This window comes from Pollachius pollachius (assembly GCF_949987615.1).
Source record: "Pollachius pollachius genome assembly, chromosome: 2".
NCBI lineage: Eukaryota > Metazoa > Chordata > Actinopteri > Gadiformes > Gadidae > Pollachius > Pollachius pollachius.
Genome location: NC_136935.1, coordinates 17,011,362 through 17,027,471, shown reverse-complemented (window position 1 = coordinate 17,027,471; position 16,110 = coordinate 17,011,362). Strand labels below are relative to the sequence as shown.

The 16,110-nt window shown below is 48.0% G+C and overlaps 1 protein-coding gene across 1 annotated transcript in view; it reads left to right on the top strand.

Moving 5' to 3' along the window:
- LOC307070587 (ryanodine receptor 2-like) overlaps nucleotides 1-16,110 on the top strand; it is a gene marked incomplete at both ends in the record, with an annotated part of 73,918 nt that overhangs the window by 22,700 nt on the left and 35,108 nt on the right. The window contains 24 exons of the mRNA XM_079729095.1: nucleotides 520-733; nucleotides 939-1,652; nucleotides 2,246-2,446; nucleotides 3,516-3,627; nucleotides 3,904-4,047; nucleotides 4,730-5,006; nucleotides 5,925-6,039; nucleotides 6,415-6,547; nucleotides 6,780-6,883; nucleotides 7,382-7,517; nucleotides 8,487-8,673; nucleotides 9,276-9,390; nucleotides 9,906-10,026; nucleotides 10,457-10,626; nucleotides 11,534-11,766; nucleotides 12,196-12,286; nucleotides 12,384-12,524; nucleotides 13,982-14,145; nucleotides 14,507-14,585; nucleotides 14,836-14,925; nucleotides 15,217-15,357; nucleotides 15,460-15,537; nucleotides 15,628-15,703; nucleotides 15,963-16,086. Of these exons, the coding sequence (XP_079585221.1) occupies nucleotides 520-733; nucleotides 939-1,652; nucleotides 2,246-2,446; nucleotides 3,516-3,627; nucleotides 3,904-4,047; nucleotides 4,730-5,006; nucleotides 5,925-6,039; nucleotides 6,415-6,547; nucleotides 6,780-6,883; nucleotides 7,382-7,517; nucleotides 8,487-8,673; nucleotides 9,276-9,390; nucleotides 9,906-10,026; nucleotides 10,457-10,626; nucleotides 11,534-11,766; nucleotides 12,196-12,286; nucleotides 12,384-12,524; nucleotides 13,982-14,145; nucleotides 14,507-14,585; nucleotides 14,836-14,925; nucleotides 15,217-15,357; nucleotides 15,460-15,537; nucleotides 15,628-15,703; nucleotides 15,963-16,086 (3,960 nt within the window). The remainder of the gene's footprint in view (nucleotides 1-519; nucleotides 734-938; nucleotides 1,653-2,245; nucleotides 2,447-3,515; nucleotides 3,628-3,903; nucleotides 4,048-4,729; nucleotides 5,007-5,924; nucleotides 6,040-6,414; nucleotides 6,548-6,779; nucleotides 6,884-7,381; nucleotides 7,518-8,486; nucleotides 8,674-9,275; nucleotides 9,391-9,905; nucleotides 10,027-10,456; nucleotides 10,627-11,533; nucleotides 11,767-12,195; nucleotides 12,287-12,383; nucleotides 12,525-13,981; nucleotides 14,146-14,506; nucleotides 14,586-14,835; nucleotides 14,926-15,216; nucleotides 15,358-15,459; nucleotides 15,538-15,627; nucleotides 15,704-15,962; nucleotides 16,087-16,110) is intronic.

Genomic DNA, 16,110 nt, shown 5'->3' with positions numbered 1-16,110 from the left:
CAAACACGTTGCAAATGATGAGAGTTGGGAGTAGAGGTGTCACGGGTCATTCGCAAATGCTGCAATGTAGTATAACATTTAAATCTGTTGTGACCTTATTATGTAGGATCAGAGTGATTGATGCGTAAGGTTTAAGGTTACGTCAGGGATAATGGACACCGACATTTACCCAGAAACGGGTATCGTTGGTTCCTATGGTTTATTGCTTCTTCTGAGTCTAAAACATACGGCGTCCATAGCAACAGTATGTTATTCATAGCAACTCTATTATTCAGAAAGGCATACTTTGATTGGATTGCCTTCAAGATTCCTACCCATTCCTCAAGGCCGACTTCGGATTCAGTATAGAATCAAACCTCTAGTAGGAATACGGGTGCAAATCTCTATGGCAGGTTGCTGTTAATTAATGAAAATGTATTTTTGGAAAACACATATAATAATAATCAATAAAGTCATCAAAATAGGCAACACAATTTTAAATCATCAGCATCTTACTGATAACCCTGACCCTGTCCATAGGTGCGTGGACATCTTGGAGCTGTCGGAACGTCATGACCTCCTGACCTTTCATCACCACACCCTCCTCCTCTACTGCTCCCTCTGTGCCCTTGGCAACGCCAGGGTGAGCCACGCCCTCTGCAGTTACCTGGACCAATCCCAGCTCCTCTATGCTATTCAGAATCCCTATCTCCCTGGGCCGCTGCGAACAGCCTTATATAAACTCCTCATTCAGGTAACAAGGCTTTTTTTCTGTCCTCCCCTGTTTTATTATTACATTCGTTCAACAGCGAATTGTTCAATCAATAACACATTAGAGATGCTCTATTTCTCTATTGATTTAGTTTGTCCAGTGTTTTCAGTGAATCCAACAAATGAGGTGTGCAACCTTTAAACCAGTGAGTCGGCAACCTAAATCATTGATGCTATGCTCTGCTAAGGTTTACCTCAGCTCCAGCGCCACCGCGTGCCTCATGACCAACCAGGAGTACGTCATCCCCCTGACGGAGCAGACCAGCTCCCTCACCCTTCAACCAGGCTCTGGTGCCACGGGGGCGGGCTCTTCCGGTCCACCTAGTCCCATTCCGAGCATGGCCCACAGCACCTCCCTCAAGCCCAAGTTGCTCCTCTCCTTGCCCTGCTTTGTGCGCGCGAGCAACGGGATCGCCGACGCTAGCGGAGAAGGTAGCGGCGGCGGCCCCGAGCCCTCGGTCTTCACGGGCAGCCCGCGCGTCCCCCTGGAGCAGCTGAAGAGCCTCACCGTGGAGCTGCTCAGCGCGGCAGTGGGGGCAGTGGGGCAGGGCGTCCGCGACCCAGAAGGGGGCAGTGTTGAGCTGCTGCTGGTGCCGCCACTCCGGCTGTTCTACAGCCTGCTGGTCATGGGGGTGTTTGGGGACGAGGATCTGGGTAAGGTGCTGGAGCTGATCGAGCCCGGGGTCTTCCGCAGGGATCCCTGTGGCGAGGAAAAGGGGATGCTTGATGACCAGGGGGGCCGTGGTGGTGGTGATGATGATGAGGATGAGGATGATGAGGATGATGATGATGATGATGATGATGGACTTAGGAAGGAGCAGATGGGCTGCAAAGGCGGGAAGGAAAACATTCCCAAACAAGGGCTACTCAAGATGAAGCTGCCCGAAGCTGTCAAACTGGAGGTAAATGTGCATACATATCTTCCCACTTTGATCTCATAACACCTTCTTTAGGCGATATTTACTCTAGCCTTTTTTTCTTTTATTGAATCCCCAAATTTCCCATCTGGGACTCATAAAGTGTACCTTCTCTCACTTAGCTCTGAAAATCCCTACAAGAGCAAAGCTAAATATACCACATTTCTCCTGCAATTACCTCCACTAAATTACTTCTCTATCGCTCTCTCTCTCATTCTGACTGTCTATCTCTCGCACTCTCTCTCTCCTGCTCACTTTCTATCTCTCTCTCTCTCTCTCTCTCTCTCTCTCACTCTCGCTGTTGATCACGCTGTCTATCTTTCACATTCTCTCTCTCACTCACTCTCGCTGACTATCTCTCATGCTCTCTATCTTTCACGCTCTCTTCCTCTTTCTCTCCGCCCTCTCTCTCTCTCTCTCACTCTCCCTCTCTCCCCCCCCCTCTCTCTCCCCCCCCTCTCTCTCTCTCCCCCCTCTCTCTCTCTCTCCCCCCTCTCTCTCTCTCTCCCCCTCTCCCTCTCTCCCCCCCCCTCTCTCTCTCTCCCCCCCCTCCCCCTCTCCCCCTCCCTCCCCTCCAGCTGTGCCAGCTCCTGTCCTACCTGTGTGACTGCCAGGTGCGCCACAGGGTAGAGGCGGCGGCGGCCTTCTCAGAAAGCTTCGTGGGCCGGCTGCAGGAGAACCAGCGGCTGCGCTACAACCAGGTGATGGAGGCGCTCAACATGTCCGCCGCCCTCACCGCCCGCAAGACCAAGGAGTTCCGCTCCCCTCCGCTGGAGCAGGTGGGTGGACCCCTCCCTCACACGCCGATGGCACTAATATCGAATATGATATGGCAATATGATGCCATAACAATTTGCTGTTAGTGGCAGATGAAGGAGGCTATATGGGTTTTGAGAAAATTGCAAGGCTGTTCACAACGAGCAAGATACGAACAAAGTGTTTTAAGTAAGGAATAATGGCCGACTTCGCAGAGGCAAACCATCCTCCGCTGCGTGTCGGACGGTTCACGCCTCCGCGTCATCCATTAATTCCTGATAATGGACACCTCGAAGGGCATTATCCCGCTTATACCACGGTCACTTGCCAAAGAAAATAAATGAAGACCATTCATTCATATTTTCATGCGTTTTACAATCCAAATATAAAGTTTTTCACAAGCCATAACTTTGCTTCCCTGGTAACGCCTGAGGGTTTGACTAATTCCTGGAACAACCATTACCCTCCCGTAAGGTTCTTATACAACGGATCGTTGTTCACTACTCCAGTAATTAGGATGGACCTTAGCTACGACTTGGCAACGGGAGGTATTCTAGTCCGCTCAGCTATGCGCCAGAGAGCTAAAGTTATGCATTGTACATATTTATAATTTGAAATTCGGCCCAGCCTTTATACCACAGATACTATAGGGTCTATAGCATATAACCGCATTTTCTGATTACATTTTAATGCATTTTTCACAATTAACCAGCTCTCGTTTTGAAGGCTGAACAGACAATTTGACTGGAACTACTTAGCAGGTGTCCGTATATCAGGAGTTAATGCACACCCTCCAGCCAATCAGAATCGAGTATTCCCCCAGACTGTGGTATAATATGCTTTAACTGCAGTTTTGTTTATTATTCAAATAATTCTTGAACTGGTGTGAAATGTTGGTATCTGGTAGTATGTTGATGTAGTGGCGATTGCAATCCATTCATCCATCCATCTGTTTCTAAAACCATATGCGGTTCAGCCAAGCAGCGGCGGGGAATGTCTCTGCCTGCTCACGCCTTTCATGGCAGCACGAGGCTGGATCCGAGCCCGGCTCATTATTTTTGCTCCGACATGCGTCACCATCCTCCCTCTCAGATGAACATGCTGCTGAGCTTCAGATTGGATCAGGACCACGACGACTGTCCCTGTCCAGAGGAAATCCAGGACCTGCTGCACGACTTCCACCATCGCCTCACCGCACACTGTGGTAAACCGCACGCAACCTGAAGTTGTTGTTTCGTTTGTTTTGGTTTGTATCTCGTGTTTCTGCACCAATACACCACAGTAAATTGCTTGCGTGTGAAAGCTTACTGGGCAATAAAACCTGACTGATTCTGAAAAGGAAACCCAATTACAGATGTACTCTGAATGCGCAATGACCTGTTCTGCCCAGAACAATCCCAGAGGAAGCACTCACCACGAGGCTGGATGATATTGAGGAAGACACTTCCTATTTTGTGTGCTCCTCCTGTCCTCTGAGCAGGAATTGACACCGATGGTGATCAGGAGAGCGATGAGGGAACAGAGAGGAACATTAAAGACCGACTCGTCAGCCTGATAAGGAGGGTCATCGGCAGAAAGGAGAATTGCACAGACAGCGAGATTGAACGCAGATCAAAGTCTCCCAGTGGGTTTTAAGTTACAAGACCTTTTTATTTTCTCTTTGGGTGTGTTTGTGTGAGTTTGAGTGTGTTTGTGCATGTGCGTGTGTGTGTGTGTGCATGTGCGTTTGCATTTTTGTTACCACTGATGGCATCATAGAAATGATGATGAAAATAACCAATGCAAAGAAATGATGTAACAAACCGCCCATCAGCATTATGTGCTCTTAACCCACGATCACAACTGTTTATTCAGGTTTGGATACCACATGTATAGCATTAATCCTAGGGTAGGCCTTTGATTTTAGAAACATCTTTACAATATGCATATACTGTTATATAGCAATTAATAAATCATATGCTCTGACCAAAAATGATTGAATAAGCCTGTCCAACCATTTGAATGAAATGATTGGACGGCACTCCTGTCTATCAGAGTCCTCCTCAAGGCTAGGCGGCTAGTCATGTGATTTTGGGGAGTCGCTTTGATTTAAATCAAGTCATGATTTAATTACAATCTTTTCATTGTCCTAGCAAATGATTTTTTCCAAATTGTTTGCATCGTGCAAAAACATTATCCTTCAATTACAGTATTCTTATCTCTTCTAAATCAGCAATAAGATCCCCCAGCTCACTCGTCTGACTGTTAGTAATCTGCCAACAGAGCATCACTCTGTTAACTGCTATTCCCACCCCCCTCCCCTCCAGTGTCCCTCAAGGAGCTCATCTCGGCGACGGTGGTCCTCTGGGCCCAGGAGAGCGAGGTGGGCGACCCGGCTCTGGTGAGGGCCATGTTCTCCCTGCTGCACCGCCAGTACCAGGGCCTGGCGGGCCAGATGGGAGCGCCGCTCCGCAGGGCCTACACCATCAGCCGGGCCTCGGTGGAGGATGCCGTGGGCCTGCTGGCCTCGCTGGGGCAGATCCGATCGCTGCTCAGCGTCCGCATGGGGGGCGAGGAGGAGCGGCTGATGATCCGAGGGCTCGGGTAGGAGGGAGGAGGAGGAGGAGGAGGAGGAGGAGGAGGAGGAGGGGGCGAGGAGGAGCGGCTGATGATCCGAGGGCTCGGGTAGGAGGGAGGATGAGGAGGAGGAGGAGGAGGAGGAGGAGGAGGAGGGGGAGGAGGAGGAGGAGGAGGAGGAGGAGGAGGAGGAGGGGGCGAGGAGGAGCGGCTGACGGTCCGAGGGCTCGGGTAGGAGGGAGGAGGAGGAGGAGGAGGAGGGGGGCTGGGACTCAGGGACGTCTTGTGTTTCTTCCTCGGCGTGCGTCAGTGAATCTAGATTACATTTTGGCTGAATTACCCTGGAGGCTGTGCTGCTTTGCCGTCGTTATCCGAACTTCAGCGGTGCGTGCGTGCTGAACGGCGCACGTGGGGAGTGGGGTGTGACTCATACCTACGTAAAACCATCAAGACAGTCAGACAAACAGAGTCACGTCCCTAGTCGGATCAATAACCGTAGTATACTACTGCAGCCAGTAGAATGGACAGTAACAGCCTAGTAACAAGGCCCTTTTGTCTAGTCAGCTTGCCACCTTGAGCTAATGCTTTCTAGAAATTGTAGCAACAAACACAAAAGTGCGTTGCTAGTTCAATATTCCTGTAACTTACGTCTTCACAGACCTGCATTTTTTCCATGGGAATACTTTGCCACCATTTCCTGAGAATTTCACATGCATTTTTAAGCTAGTAGTGTTATGTTTCTAGCTGAAGTAATATTCATAGTAATGACTAATGTTTAATTTCTGCACAATCAGGTGTGCTGTACGCTCATTTAATCTCATTCTAAAAGGTCTAGTGGACCAATCAGGTTGAAACTACAGTGGTATAATCCCATGCTTCAATCAGGGGAGACTTTAATCACTTATATTGTCATCTGAGTGCCCCGATGTCACTGTTTACCTGCAGGGATATCATGAACAACAAGGTGTTCTACCAGCACCCAGACCTGATGAGGGCGCTGGGGATGCACGAGACTGTGATGGAGGTGATGGTCAACGTGCTGGGGGAGGGAGAGTCCAAGGTAAGGAGCGGTCATCATCGTCTTCATCATCGTAGAGTTCCCCACATCAAGAGCTGTGACATTGCTTCACCACACCGTTCCACCATCAGAGGTCGTTAGAAAATGATCCATTGTTAAGTCACTCACAGTGGGCTATTAGCTCGCTTTAAATTAGGAGAATCTTTTCCCTTGACTTGCGTGACTAAGTCGTCGCTGATCCGCTCTAATCCCACTGATGTGAATCCTCGCCTTGCTCTCCTGCCTCTCATGGCGCGACCTCTCCCTTTCTCTCTCTCTCCCTTTGTCTCTCTCTCTCGCTCTCTCTCTCTCTCTCTCTCTCTCTCTCTCTCTCTCTCTCTCTCTCTCTCCTTGTGTTCCGCCACGATGTCACGGCAGGAGATCAGCTTCCCCAAGATGGTGGCTCACTGTTGCCGGTTCCTGTGCTACTTCTGCCGCATCAGCCGCCGCAACCAGGGCGCTCTGTTCGACCGCCTCAGCTACCTGCTGGAGAACAGCAGCGTGGGACTAGGTGAACCAGCTCCTCCTCCCCTCCCCCCCTTCTTTATTTATTCCCACTGGCTCTAACATCTCTACGGTCCACGAAGTGGCTCATAAACCATCTCCTACAGGAGCCATTCACACTCATCGGCCACGAGCCAGGAGATAGGCTTCAGTCATCGGAACCCTTTCCAGCACTATTAAGCCTCCTTTTACAGCTATAGAATTCAGAGGATGGATCTTTTCTGATTCTTGGTCCCTAGCCTCTCCATCCATGCGTGGAGCCACACCCCTGGACGTGGCTGCCGCCTCCGTCATGGATAACAACGAGCTGGCCCTGGCGCTACGGGAGCCCGACCTAGAGAAGGTCAACAAAGTTCACTCCTTACATTTTCTACTTTATAAAAACGTCATCTTAATTTAACCCTGTTGCTGATTATGTTGACATTATGTCTGTCCATTACGGCACCCATTGCACGCCTAACCATCCCTGGAATGAGGGATCCCTCTTTAGATGTTCCTTCTCATCTTTCTTCTTTGACAATTAAGGGAGTTTTCCTTTGCCCTCTAGGGGACTAGGTTATGGGAGCTGTCCTCTGAGACTGAATAGAATACATTTATGCATGTTTATATCCGATGGGCTCTAACAAAGATTGTTGTTTGCTTTCTCCTGTTATTTTCCAGTGGGATATGTTTGACGAGGTTCCCATTTGCATGTTTGCTGTCTTAATGCGAAGTCAGGGGAGCTTGGGGGCGTCTGACTAGAGATGCTATCTCAGAGTAGTGTTTGAGGGTTTTTGTATACTACTGCATATGTTGCAATCTATCCAAAAAACATCCCCCTATCACGGTGCCTGCTCCCCAGGTGGTCCAGTACCTGGCTGGCTGCGGGCTCCAGAGCTGTGCCATGCTCGTGTCCAAGGGCTACCCGGACCTGGGCTGGAACCCCGTAGAGGGAGAGCGCTACCTGAACTTCCTGCGCTTTGCCGTCTTCTGCAATGGTACATTTACTACCGGCATGATAACAATAATAAAAAAAATAAATTACATGCAAGCACAATATACAAACACACAAGCATACAGACATATATACTGACATATATATATATACACACAAGGTGAGGGCTGAGTATTGTTCAAGGAGAGGTTTCAGTATAAAGATATGTGCAGCAATTTCCCTGCTATAGCCACTTAGCTGACTGCCACACTCCACCTCAGTGGCTTTACTGGGCTCCGCCGACTACTAGCACACCGGCGTGATTTTTTAAATTATTGCAGATTGTGTAGAATTGTAAGAGTCAGCAGGTGTTCAGAAGCCTGGGATCCAGGGAAATTCTGAGAGCTTATTTAATTTGCTCTGACAGAATCAGTATTAATCAATACGCGATTGAGAACTAGTCTGGCCTAATCAGGCCGGGTGTTCAGTACTGGCCTTTCAGAGCTCTCTCTGCGTGTGTGTGTGGTTGTGGTTGGTGTAACCCGTATGCATGGAATGCTCAATGCACCACAGTGCAGCCTCACCCAGCCACAGAGTCCAAGCAGAAATAAACCATGCACTCTGTTTTTAAGCAGGCAGATCTTAGATCAAATCAATGTGACCTTGCACAAACTCGCCTACACAAAACTAACAATGGTCAAATATGAATATAGATGACTTCCAGAGATTGGATAAAAAGGTAATGTAATAAGAATATTCAGTTCAGGTCAGGTCAGTCTTGATTTTCCTACGAAAAGGGGTGTTGTGGTGTGCAGCAGGGCAGAAAAAGTATTAGACCTACTTACATTTCAATCAAATTATATTTAACTTCAATGTTAGATGGCGACCTGGATTTTAGATATCTATCCAGTTAATCTTCCATTTTGTATCTGTGTGTATGTGTGTGTGTGTGTGTGCATGTGTTTTTTTTTGTGTGTGTGTGTGTCTGTGTGTGTGTGTGTGTGTGTGTGTCGTGCGCTTCTCTCCGCCACAGGGGAGAGCGTGGAGGAGAATGCCTATGTTGTGGTGAAGCTGCTAATTCGCCGGCCCGAGTGCTTTGGCCCCGCCTTGCAGGGCGAGGGGGGGGACGGCCTGCTGGTTGCTATGGAGGAAGCCATCAGGATCTCTGAGGATATCTCTATGGACGGACCCTCAAACGCCTACAGGTCCAGCACAACACTGTCAGTAATGGAAACGTGTGTGTGTGTGTGTGTGTGTGTGTGTGTGTGTGTGTGTGTGTGTGTGTGTGTGTGTGTGTGTGTGTGTGTGTGTGTGTGCGTGTGTGTGTGTGTGTGTGTGCATGCGTGTGAGAGTGAGTGAGTGAGTGATGGCACAAGTGGCCTTGATGTAAGAATTGTGGGAGATCTCACATTCTGGCAACGAAAGAACAAATGTCCTCACCTGTCGCTTGTCCCATTCATGCCTTGGTCCCGCCGCTCTTCAGCCAATTCCCGATATCTAAGGAATACAGCATTACAGGGTTGAGTGCAGAGAGATTATATGGTGGAGGACACAACACAGAGCACTCTCTGTTCTATTTCAAGTCCCATTTATGAAGCCTTTACAAGACTGTGTGTGTGTCTGTGTCTGTGTTTGTGTGTGTGTGTGTGTGTGTGTGTGTTTGCGTGTGTGCGTGCTGTGATTCTGTCAGCCGGCTCACTCAGCCTTGCTGGCTTTATTCATGCAGGATAAACGCAGCTCATTTAACATCCCATCTATAATCAACCAGACACTATGCGGTAGAACCTGCACTGCAGCGTTTGTGTCGGTGTGTCGGTCACAGGGATGCCGCGGAGGACGACGGCGGAGACGATGACCTCATCCACATGGGGCACGCCATCATGACCTTCTACGCGGCACTCATTGATCTGCTGGGCCGCTGTGCGCCGGAGATGCACGTGAGATACAAGTCTGAGCAGCGGAGGGAAAGCCTGGCTGCTCAATAGCCTGCTGCTGATGACTTAAGAGTTGTATTTATTGTCAACAAGGCTAGTAGAGTGTAAAGGGGACGTGGGGGTGTAAGTTGCTCCCTCGGCATGGGTTGGGAACAGTAATTGAAGTGGAGCAGATGACCTTGTGTTTTAGAAACTGGGGAGGGATGCATGGATGGACATGCTTTCTTGATGTTTGAGCGCATGGTCGTCCTTCTAAATAGGTATGCCTGTAATGAGTGAATGAATATCCACGCCATTTTCATACGCGGAGAGCTGCTTCATTTATGAAAATGTATTCCGTTCATAAATAATTACATCATTTCTTTTTGAATCAAAGTGTCGCATATAAAACAAAAAGGTATGCCCTCAAACATGTGACAACTGACAAAACAACTTCAATAACTCAGAAACGACAGCATGTGTCTGGGTCTCTATCCATGGCCTGACGACGCTCATGTTGCGTTGTGCTTGTTGTGCAGCTGATCCATGCAGGGAAGGGGGAGGCCGTCCGCGTGAGGTCCATCCTGCGGTCCCTGGTCCCCCTCTCTGACCTGCAGGGGGTGATCAGTATTCCCTTCCAGATCCCCTCTATGGATTCCAGTAAGATCCGTGCGCTTTGCTTTCTGGACTATCAGCACATGCATCCACCAAGGGACATTAATGGTGCCCGCAAAACATACATTCTGTGGTTCACTATTTCAGTATAATGGTCTACATATGGCGTATACTTACTTGATGTTAGTATACGTCAGATGTAAACCATATTAGGAACTATATTAGGAACATACCAAGCTTTATTATCTGAAGTGATTAATGCCCAAGACTATACAGAATTCTGTTTTTAATGTCGTTTTGGAACAGAATACAGAATATATAGTTTTTTGGAATCATTAATCAATGAATAAGTTGATCACAAATCCATTTCAAGTGTCAAACTGCTTAAATACATTTTTTTAAATATAGAACTTCAACATCGATCAAACCCCCTCATTCTGTTCAGTTTTTTGGCTTGTTTGTTTTTTCCCCCTAGATGGCACACTGGTGGAGCCCGATCCAACTACAGTGTTCTGCCCAGACCACAAGGCTGCTATGGTCCTGTTCCTGGACCGGGTCTATGGCATCCCGGACCAGCGGCTCCTCTTCCACCTGCTCCAAGTGGGCTTCCTGCCCGACCTGCAGGCTGCTGCCTCGCTGGACACTGTGAGCAGAGAGAGGAGGATATACCGCCACTAAATGACCCCTCTGTTGCTCTCTCTCTCTCTCTCTCTCTCTCTCTCTCTCTCTCTCTCTCTCTCTCTCTCTCTCTCTCTCTCTCTCTCTCTCTCTCTTTCACTCTCGCTCTCTCAAGCTTGCTGTCTATCTTTCTCTCTCTCTCGCTGTCTATCTCTTGCTCTCTCGCGCGCTGTCGCTCTCTCCTGCTCTCTCTCCTGCTCTCTCTCCCTCCCTCTCACTCTCTCTTTTATCAGAGTACCGCTTTAATAGCACCGATCCATGCTTTTTTTTGTTTAACATCATTACACAGTGCACAGTGGGTGACTTGCACTCTCTCTCTCTCTCTCTCTCTCTCTCTCTCCCCTCTTGTGTTCTGGCCCTCTTACTTTCTGCTGGCCTTTGATTTACCGCATCGCTGCTGCAATCAGCCGCTAGTTATCACCTATTAAGGAGACCTGCTGGCTCATGGTTGGATGCCCAGTGCCACTCAGAACCACGTGACCCAGAGATTACCCACTGCACTGGAAAGACCCCTGCACTTGAAACACTGGAGTGATCAACTCTAAAAACCTGTACTCATCATACTCATTGGCTCCTACCTGTGTAAGGAACTAACTAACTAACGATCTAGGTGTACATCTGCATTACATGACTGGTAAACACCTATAGTAATTGCACTGGACTGAATAGTTTATACATTGGGTGTTTCTTGTGTGTTTTTGACTTATTCGTACTGGTTTTACACTTTCCTTCACTTTGCATGGCTTCACTTCATTCCCTCCCCCCACTGCGTACCACCGGAGCATCCGCCTACGTTTACATCCAGGAGTACCCTCTAGAAGTCCTTGTGCCGGATGCCCTTTTTCGTAACCGGTGCGACCTTGCCCCCCTGCAGGCTGACCTTGGCTCCGTCGACATGGCCCTGGCTCTCAACCGCTACCTGTGCACGGCCGTGCTCCCCCTGCTCACAAAGCACTCCGGCCTCTTCCACGCCTCCGACGTCACCCCCCCCGCCCCGCTCGCCCTGGTCCAGGCCCTCACCCAGGCCGTGTACCGCCTGTCCGCCTCGCCCAACCTCACCAAGGCTCAGAGGGACTCCATCGAGCAGTGCATGCTCGCCATCTGCGGGTGAGACGGCCTGGGATGGGAGGGGAGAGGAGGGAGGGAGAGGGGGTAGAGAGATAGGATTGATTCCCGATGTTAGTGTTGCCTCGCTGAAATATGAATGTGCGTGCAATGAAAGAGACCGCCATCTATTTTTCAGGGGGTGAAGCGATACGCGCATGCTGCGTTTTTTGGGGTCTACCATGCGCTCGCAACTGTGTTCTGTTTACAGCCATCTATCACCCGTAGGGTTATCCCAATCTAAATGTTTTGAATTTGTTACTTTATTAGTCAGCTTTACTGTCTGAATACTTCAGTCATGTTTCCATTTTAGATTTTTCAAAGTGATGCTCAGGATGTTTCTGGTTGTTGAACACAAATTAATTATTAAATGGTATTTGTGTGTGCCTGTGGGACTGGCTGTCTGGCTGGGTATTTCTCTGGATGTCTCAGTCAACTTCAGCCATCAATGATCCAGCCTCTACTGCGGCGTCTTGTCTTTGACATTCCCCAACTCGCAGGCCACACCAAGATGCCACTAAAGGTGACTATTTTGTCTCTCTTGTCTGTAGTTGACATCAATATAAATGTAACATTACTGAATAGTTTAGTCATTCATTATTGCTGTTTCCTGCCCCCAGTTGCTGACCAATCACTATGAACAGAACTGGAAGTACTACTGTCTGGTTGGCGAGTCTGAAAACCTAGGCTCCGCCTCGGAGGAGGAGCTTCACATGTCCAGGAAGTTGTTTTGGGGCCTGTTCAATGCTCTGGCTCAAAAGGTAAACTCACAGAAATATCATCTTACAAACTCTATTGGTTAAGGTTAAAGAGTATGAGGACGGACGAGCGCAAGACAAAGAAAATACTTTAGCAAACAGTTATTAGTAACTGCGGTAGGAGGTGAGATCGTCTTGAATTATTTGACGGAGAATGGCCTTATCAACAGAATGAGTTAGAATGGGAAAACTAGTGAGGATCCCTAGTTTCACTGTTCAATCATAGTAGTTGAAATTATGTTGACAGAAAAGATACGTCATCCTCAAGAAGGCACACTTTTAACAAACTGGATGTCGAGTGCCTAAGAAAGAAGAAGAAAAAGACATTCAGGCGGTAACATTGCAGAATCCTGTCGTCAGTTGACACATATTTCACTTTTTTCTTGTAGGATCTAGCAGCAAAGCTGGCACCCTTTTGCTAGGTTGCAAATGGTCACTCATAGCCCATTGATTAATGTGAAAAGGTAAAAAAAAAACTTTTCATGAAAAATACTGATGATAAAACGATTCTCCAAAGTTCAGCTTACTGTTCTCACATACTCATTGCAAATATTTTGAGTAGAAATATCGATTTAACTAAAAAGATTTCTTTGAAGATACTTTATCTACTTTTCTTTCATACTGTACAACAGAAAACTTGGAGAAGTGGCTATACAGATTGAATGAATCTAAAATTTCTGCAATCAATACAAGCCAGTCTCTCAGCCTCCACGGTTCAATAGAAGCGCACACCTTGTGATCATCATATTGCTGACTGATACGCTTCTGACTCATTTGCCCAAAGAGCTAGGTTCAGGAGGTGCTCTGAATCCCACATTAACTAGAGTATTGAAACCTCCTTCATCTACGTTTGAAGGAGAGTTCAATCAAGTCAGGGTTGCTCTTAAGGAGCCAGTGGAACGAAAACCGCTTCTTTCTGATTTGAAACGTGGCAATTAGTCTTATATGATCATCAACATAGTAATCTATGCCATTTTATGAATGTTACTGAGTCCCTATGTTCCCCTCCTGTGTTTTACCATTCTCCCCACTCTATGTGAAGGTCTCACACTGCTGAACGCAGGCGGCATTTTTTCCGTGACATCTGAGTGCCTTTTCCTTATCTAAATCCACACTTGAATGCTTAATGTGTTCAGCAAATTTTATCAAAGTTTGCCAGAATCATGTTGGAGGTGTCTGCAATTACTGATAAACAGTTTGTTTATTTTAATGTGAAATGTAGTCTTTTATTAACTCCAAGCTTGGAGACTTGACAGCTAACATGTTACAATAATCTGCCAGTCCAGCCGTTGGCATCCCTGAGCGAGAACGCCTGCCTGCTCATTAATGAAGACACATGTATCTGAACACATTCAAATCACTTTAGATAAAAGCATCTGCACCACTCTAATCACTTAGCGTTTATCTGTTGCTGGCGATTGTGTCTCTGGCCTGGGTCCGCCCGCCTGGTCGCTCCACAGCCCTACGAGGCCGAGCTGTTCAGACTGGGGCTCCAGAGCCTGGCTGCCCTGGCCGGGGCCCTGCCCCCCTGCCACACACACCCCTGCTGCCTGAGCCAGACGGAGGGGAAGGGCTCCTGGGACAAAGAGGGCCAGTTCAACCCCCAGCCGGTGGACACCTCCAGGTGAGACATTGCAACGACTTGTGCCGCTATCCCACAGTGCATTGTGGGATTGCGGATGATCGGATTACTGCATTTCCTGCATACCTCATATCGTGACATAAATAAAAAAAAGAAGTGAATTTAATTCTGTGTTTATTCAATTATTTATATTTTACTTTCTCGCTCTCTTTCTTTCAATACATTGTTGTTGGCATGGTATTTCCCCTTTGGGGATTCATAAAGTATTCACTTACTTACTTACTGTCTGTTGCATTCCTCAGGCCAAGTGTTGCTGTGATTTTCTTTCCTTCACCTGAACATCGTGACTCCCTGTGTTAATTAATATAAAAACTTCAGCTCAATGCCAATTTTCTCCCGCCAGTGTCTCGCTGCCGGAGAGACTGGAGTTTGTTGTGAACAAGTACGCGGAGCATACCCATGAGAAATGGTCGCTGGACAAGGTAATTTCATGACAAAACATTCATCAGCGCTGTTAAATTGGACAGGGGTGATTTGTGGATGTGTCCTTGCCTCGTATAAGCCTATTTAGTAGTTCATTAAAGTCTGTTTGGTACAATGCAAACAACTTTTATCTTTCCTCCCCATGTCCCGAGAGCCTGACAGCAGAAGACGAGCGGTGTCGTGTACGTGTGTTGTGTCGTCCACGCGCGCTGGATGTGCGTGTTTGAATCAGTGTTTTTGTTTCGTCAGTTTGCTAACGGCTGGGTGCACGGGGAGCAGCTGTGTGAGCAGGCCAAGGTTCACCCCCTGCTGAAGCCATACCGGGCTCTGGCAGAGAAGGTAACAAGCTAATGCAAACAACCCTGGACTTTACAAAGTTGGCAAAGAAATTCGCGGAGGAGTGTTATTAGCGTATATATATATTTTTTTTTGGTTCTTCTTGAAATCCTCGTCCTTCTGGATGTTTTTTCAATTGAAGGCAGGGTTATTGGAAAGTCCTTGTGAAACATAAAAAACAAACGCAGTACATCTCATATTAATGAAAGACTTCACTTCGCACATTGGATTCACTGTTGTGAAGCTTGATGCCTCCAACGTGAAGCCTGTCTGCCGTGCTTTTGATCCTCCCAGGACAAAGAGGCGTACCGCTGGGCTATCAAGGAGACGTTAAAGACGATGCTGTCCATCGGATGGACGGTGGAGAGGAGTACCGAGGGCGACTCCTTTGGTCTCCCCACCACCTGCACACGCAGGCCCCCGCAGGCAGGACCGGTACGTGGCCTTGCATGGTTCTTTGTTTCTTTATATAAATGTAGAAATATATGTAAGAACTAAAGCAAATCGAATAACGATACGTCTCAATGTGGTATGTAGTTGTCTTTTGAGGGAGCCTCCACCTTCACTCCCAAACCCTTGGACATGAGTAGTGTGACCTTGTCATGGAACCAGTGTGTAAGTCCCTTCGATTCAATTAACTTGGCGTACATTTCAGCGGTGACTTTGTCATATATCTGATGAAAAAAGGGTTCTATTTGATTTCAGTCTATGGCTGAACAGTTGGCGGAGAACTACCATAATTCTTGGGCCAAGAGCAAGAAGCTGGAGCTGGAGGCCAAAGGTGATCCGGTTGGACTACGTTCCATCTTGTTCTTCTGGTCTTTTCTCTTCTCTCCTCCCTTCTCTTATCCCTCCTTCTCTTATTCAACGTTCTTCTCTCCTATTCTCTTCCATCCTATCATCTCGTCTCTGTACCCTGAGCGATGCTTAACAAACACCCCCCTGGAGGGTAATGGTTCAATCCCTGAAGAGCACAGAACATGGCCGCACGGAGGGTGAGTGTGTTTCATCCGTCTCTCTCTCTCTGTGTCTCCCTCAAGGTGGAGCGAGTCATTCTCTGCTGGTGCCCTATGACGCCCTGAGCGCCAAGGAGAGGAGCAAGCTGCGGGACAGAGCCCAGGACGTCCTGAAGTTCCTCCAGCTCAACGGCTACACCGTGTGGAGGTGAGCGACGGGTACACAGGCATG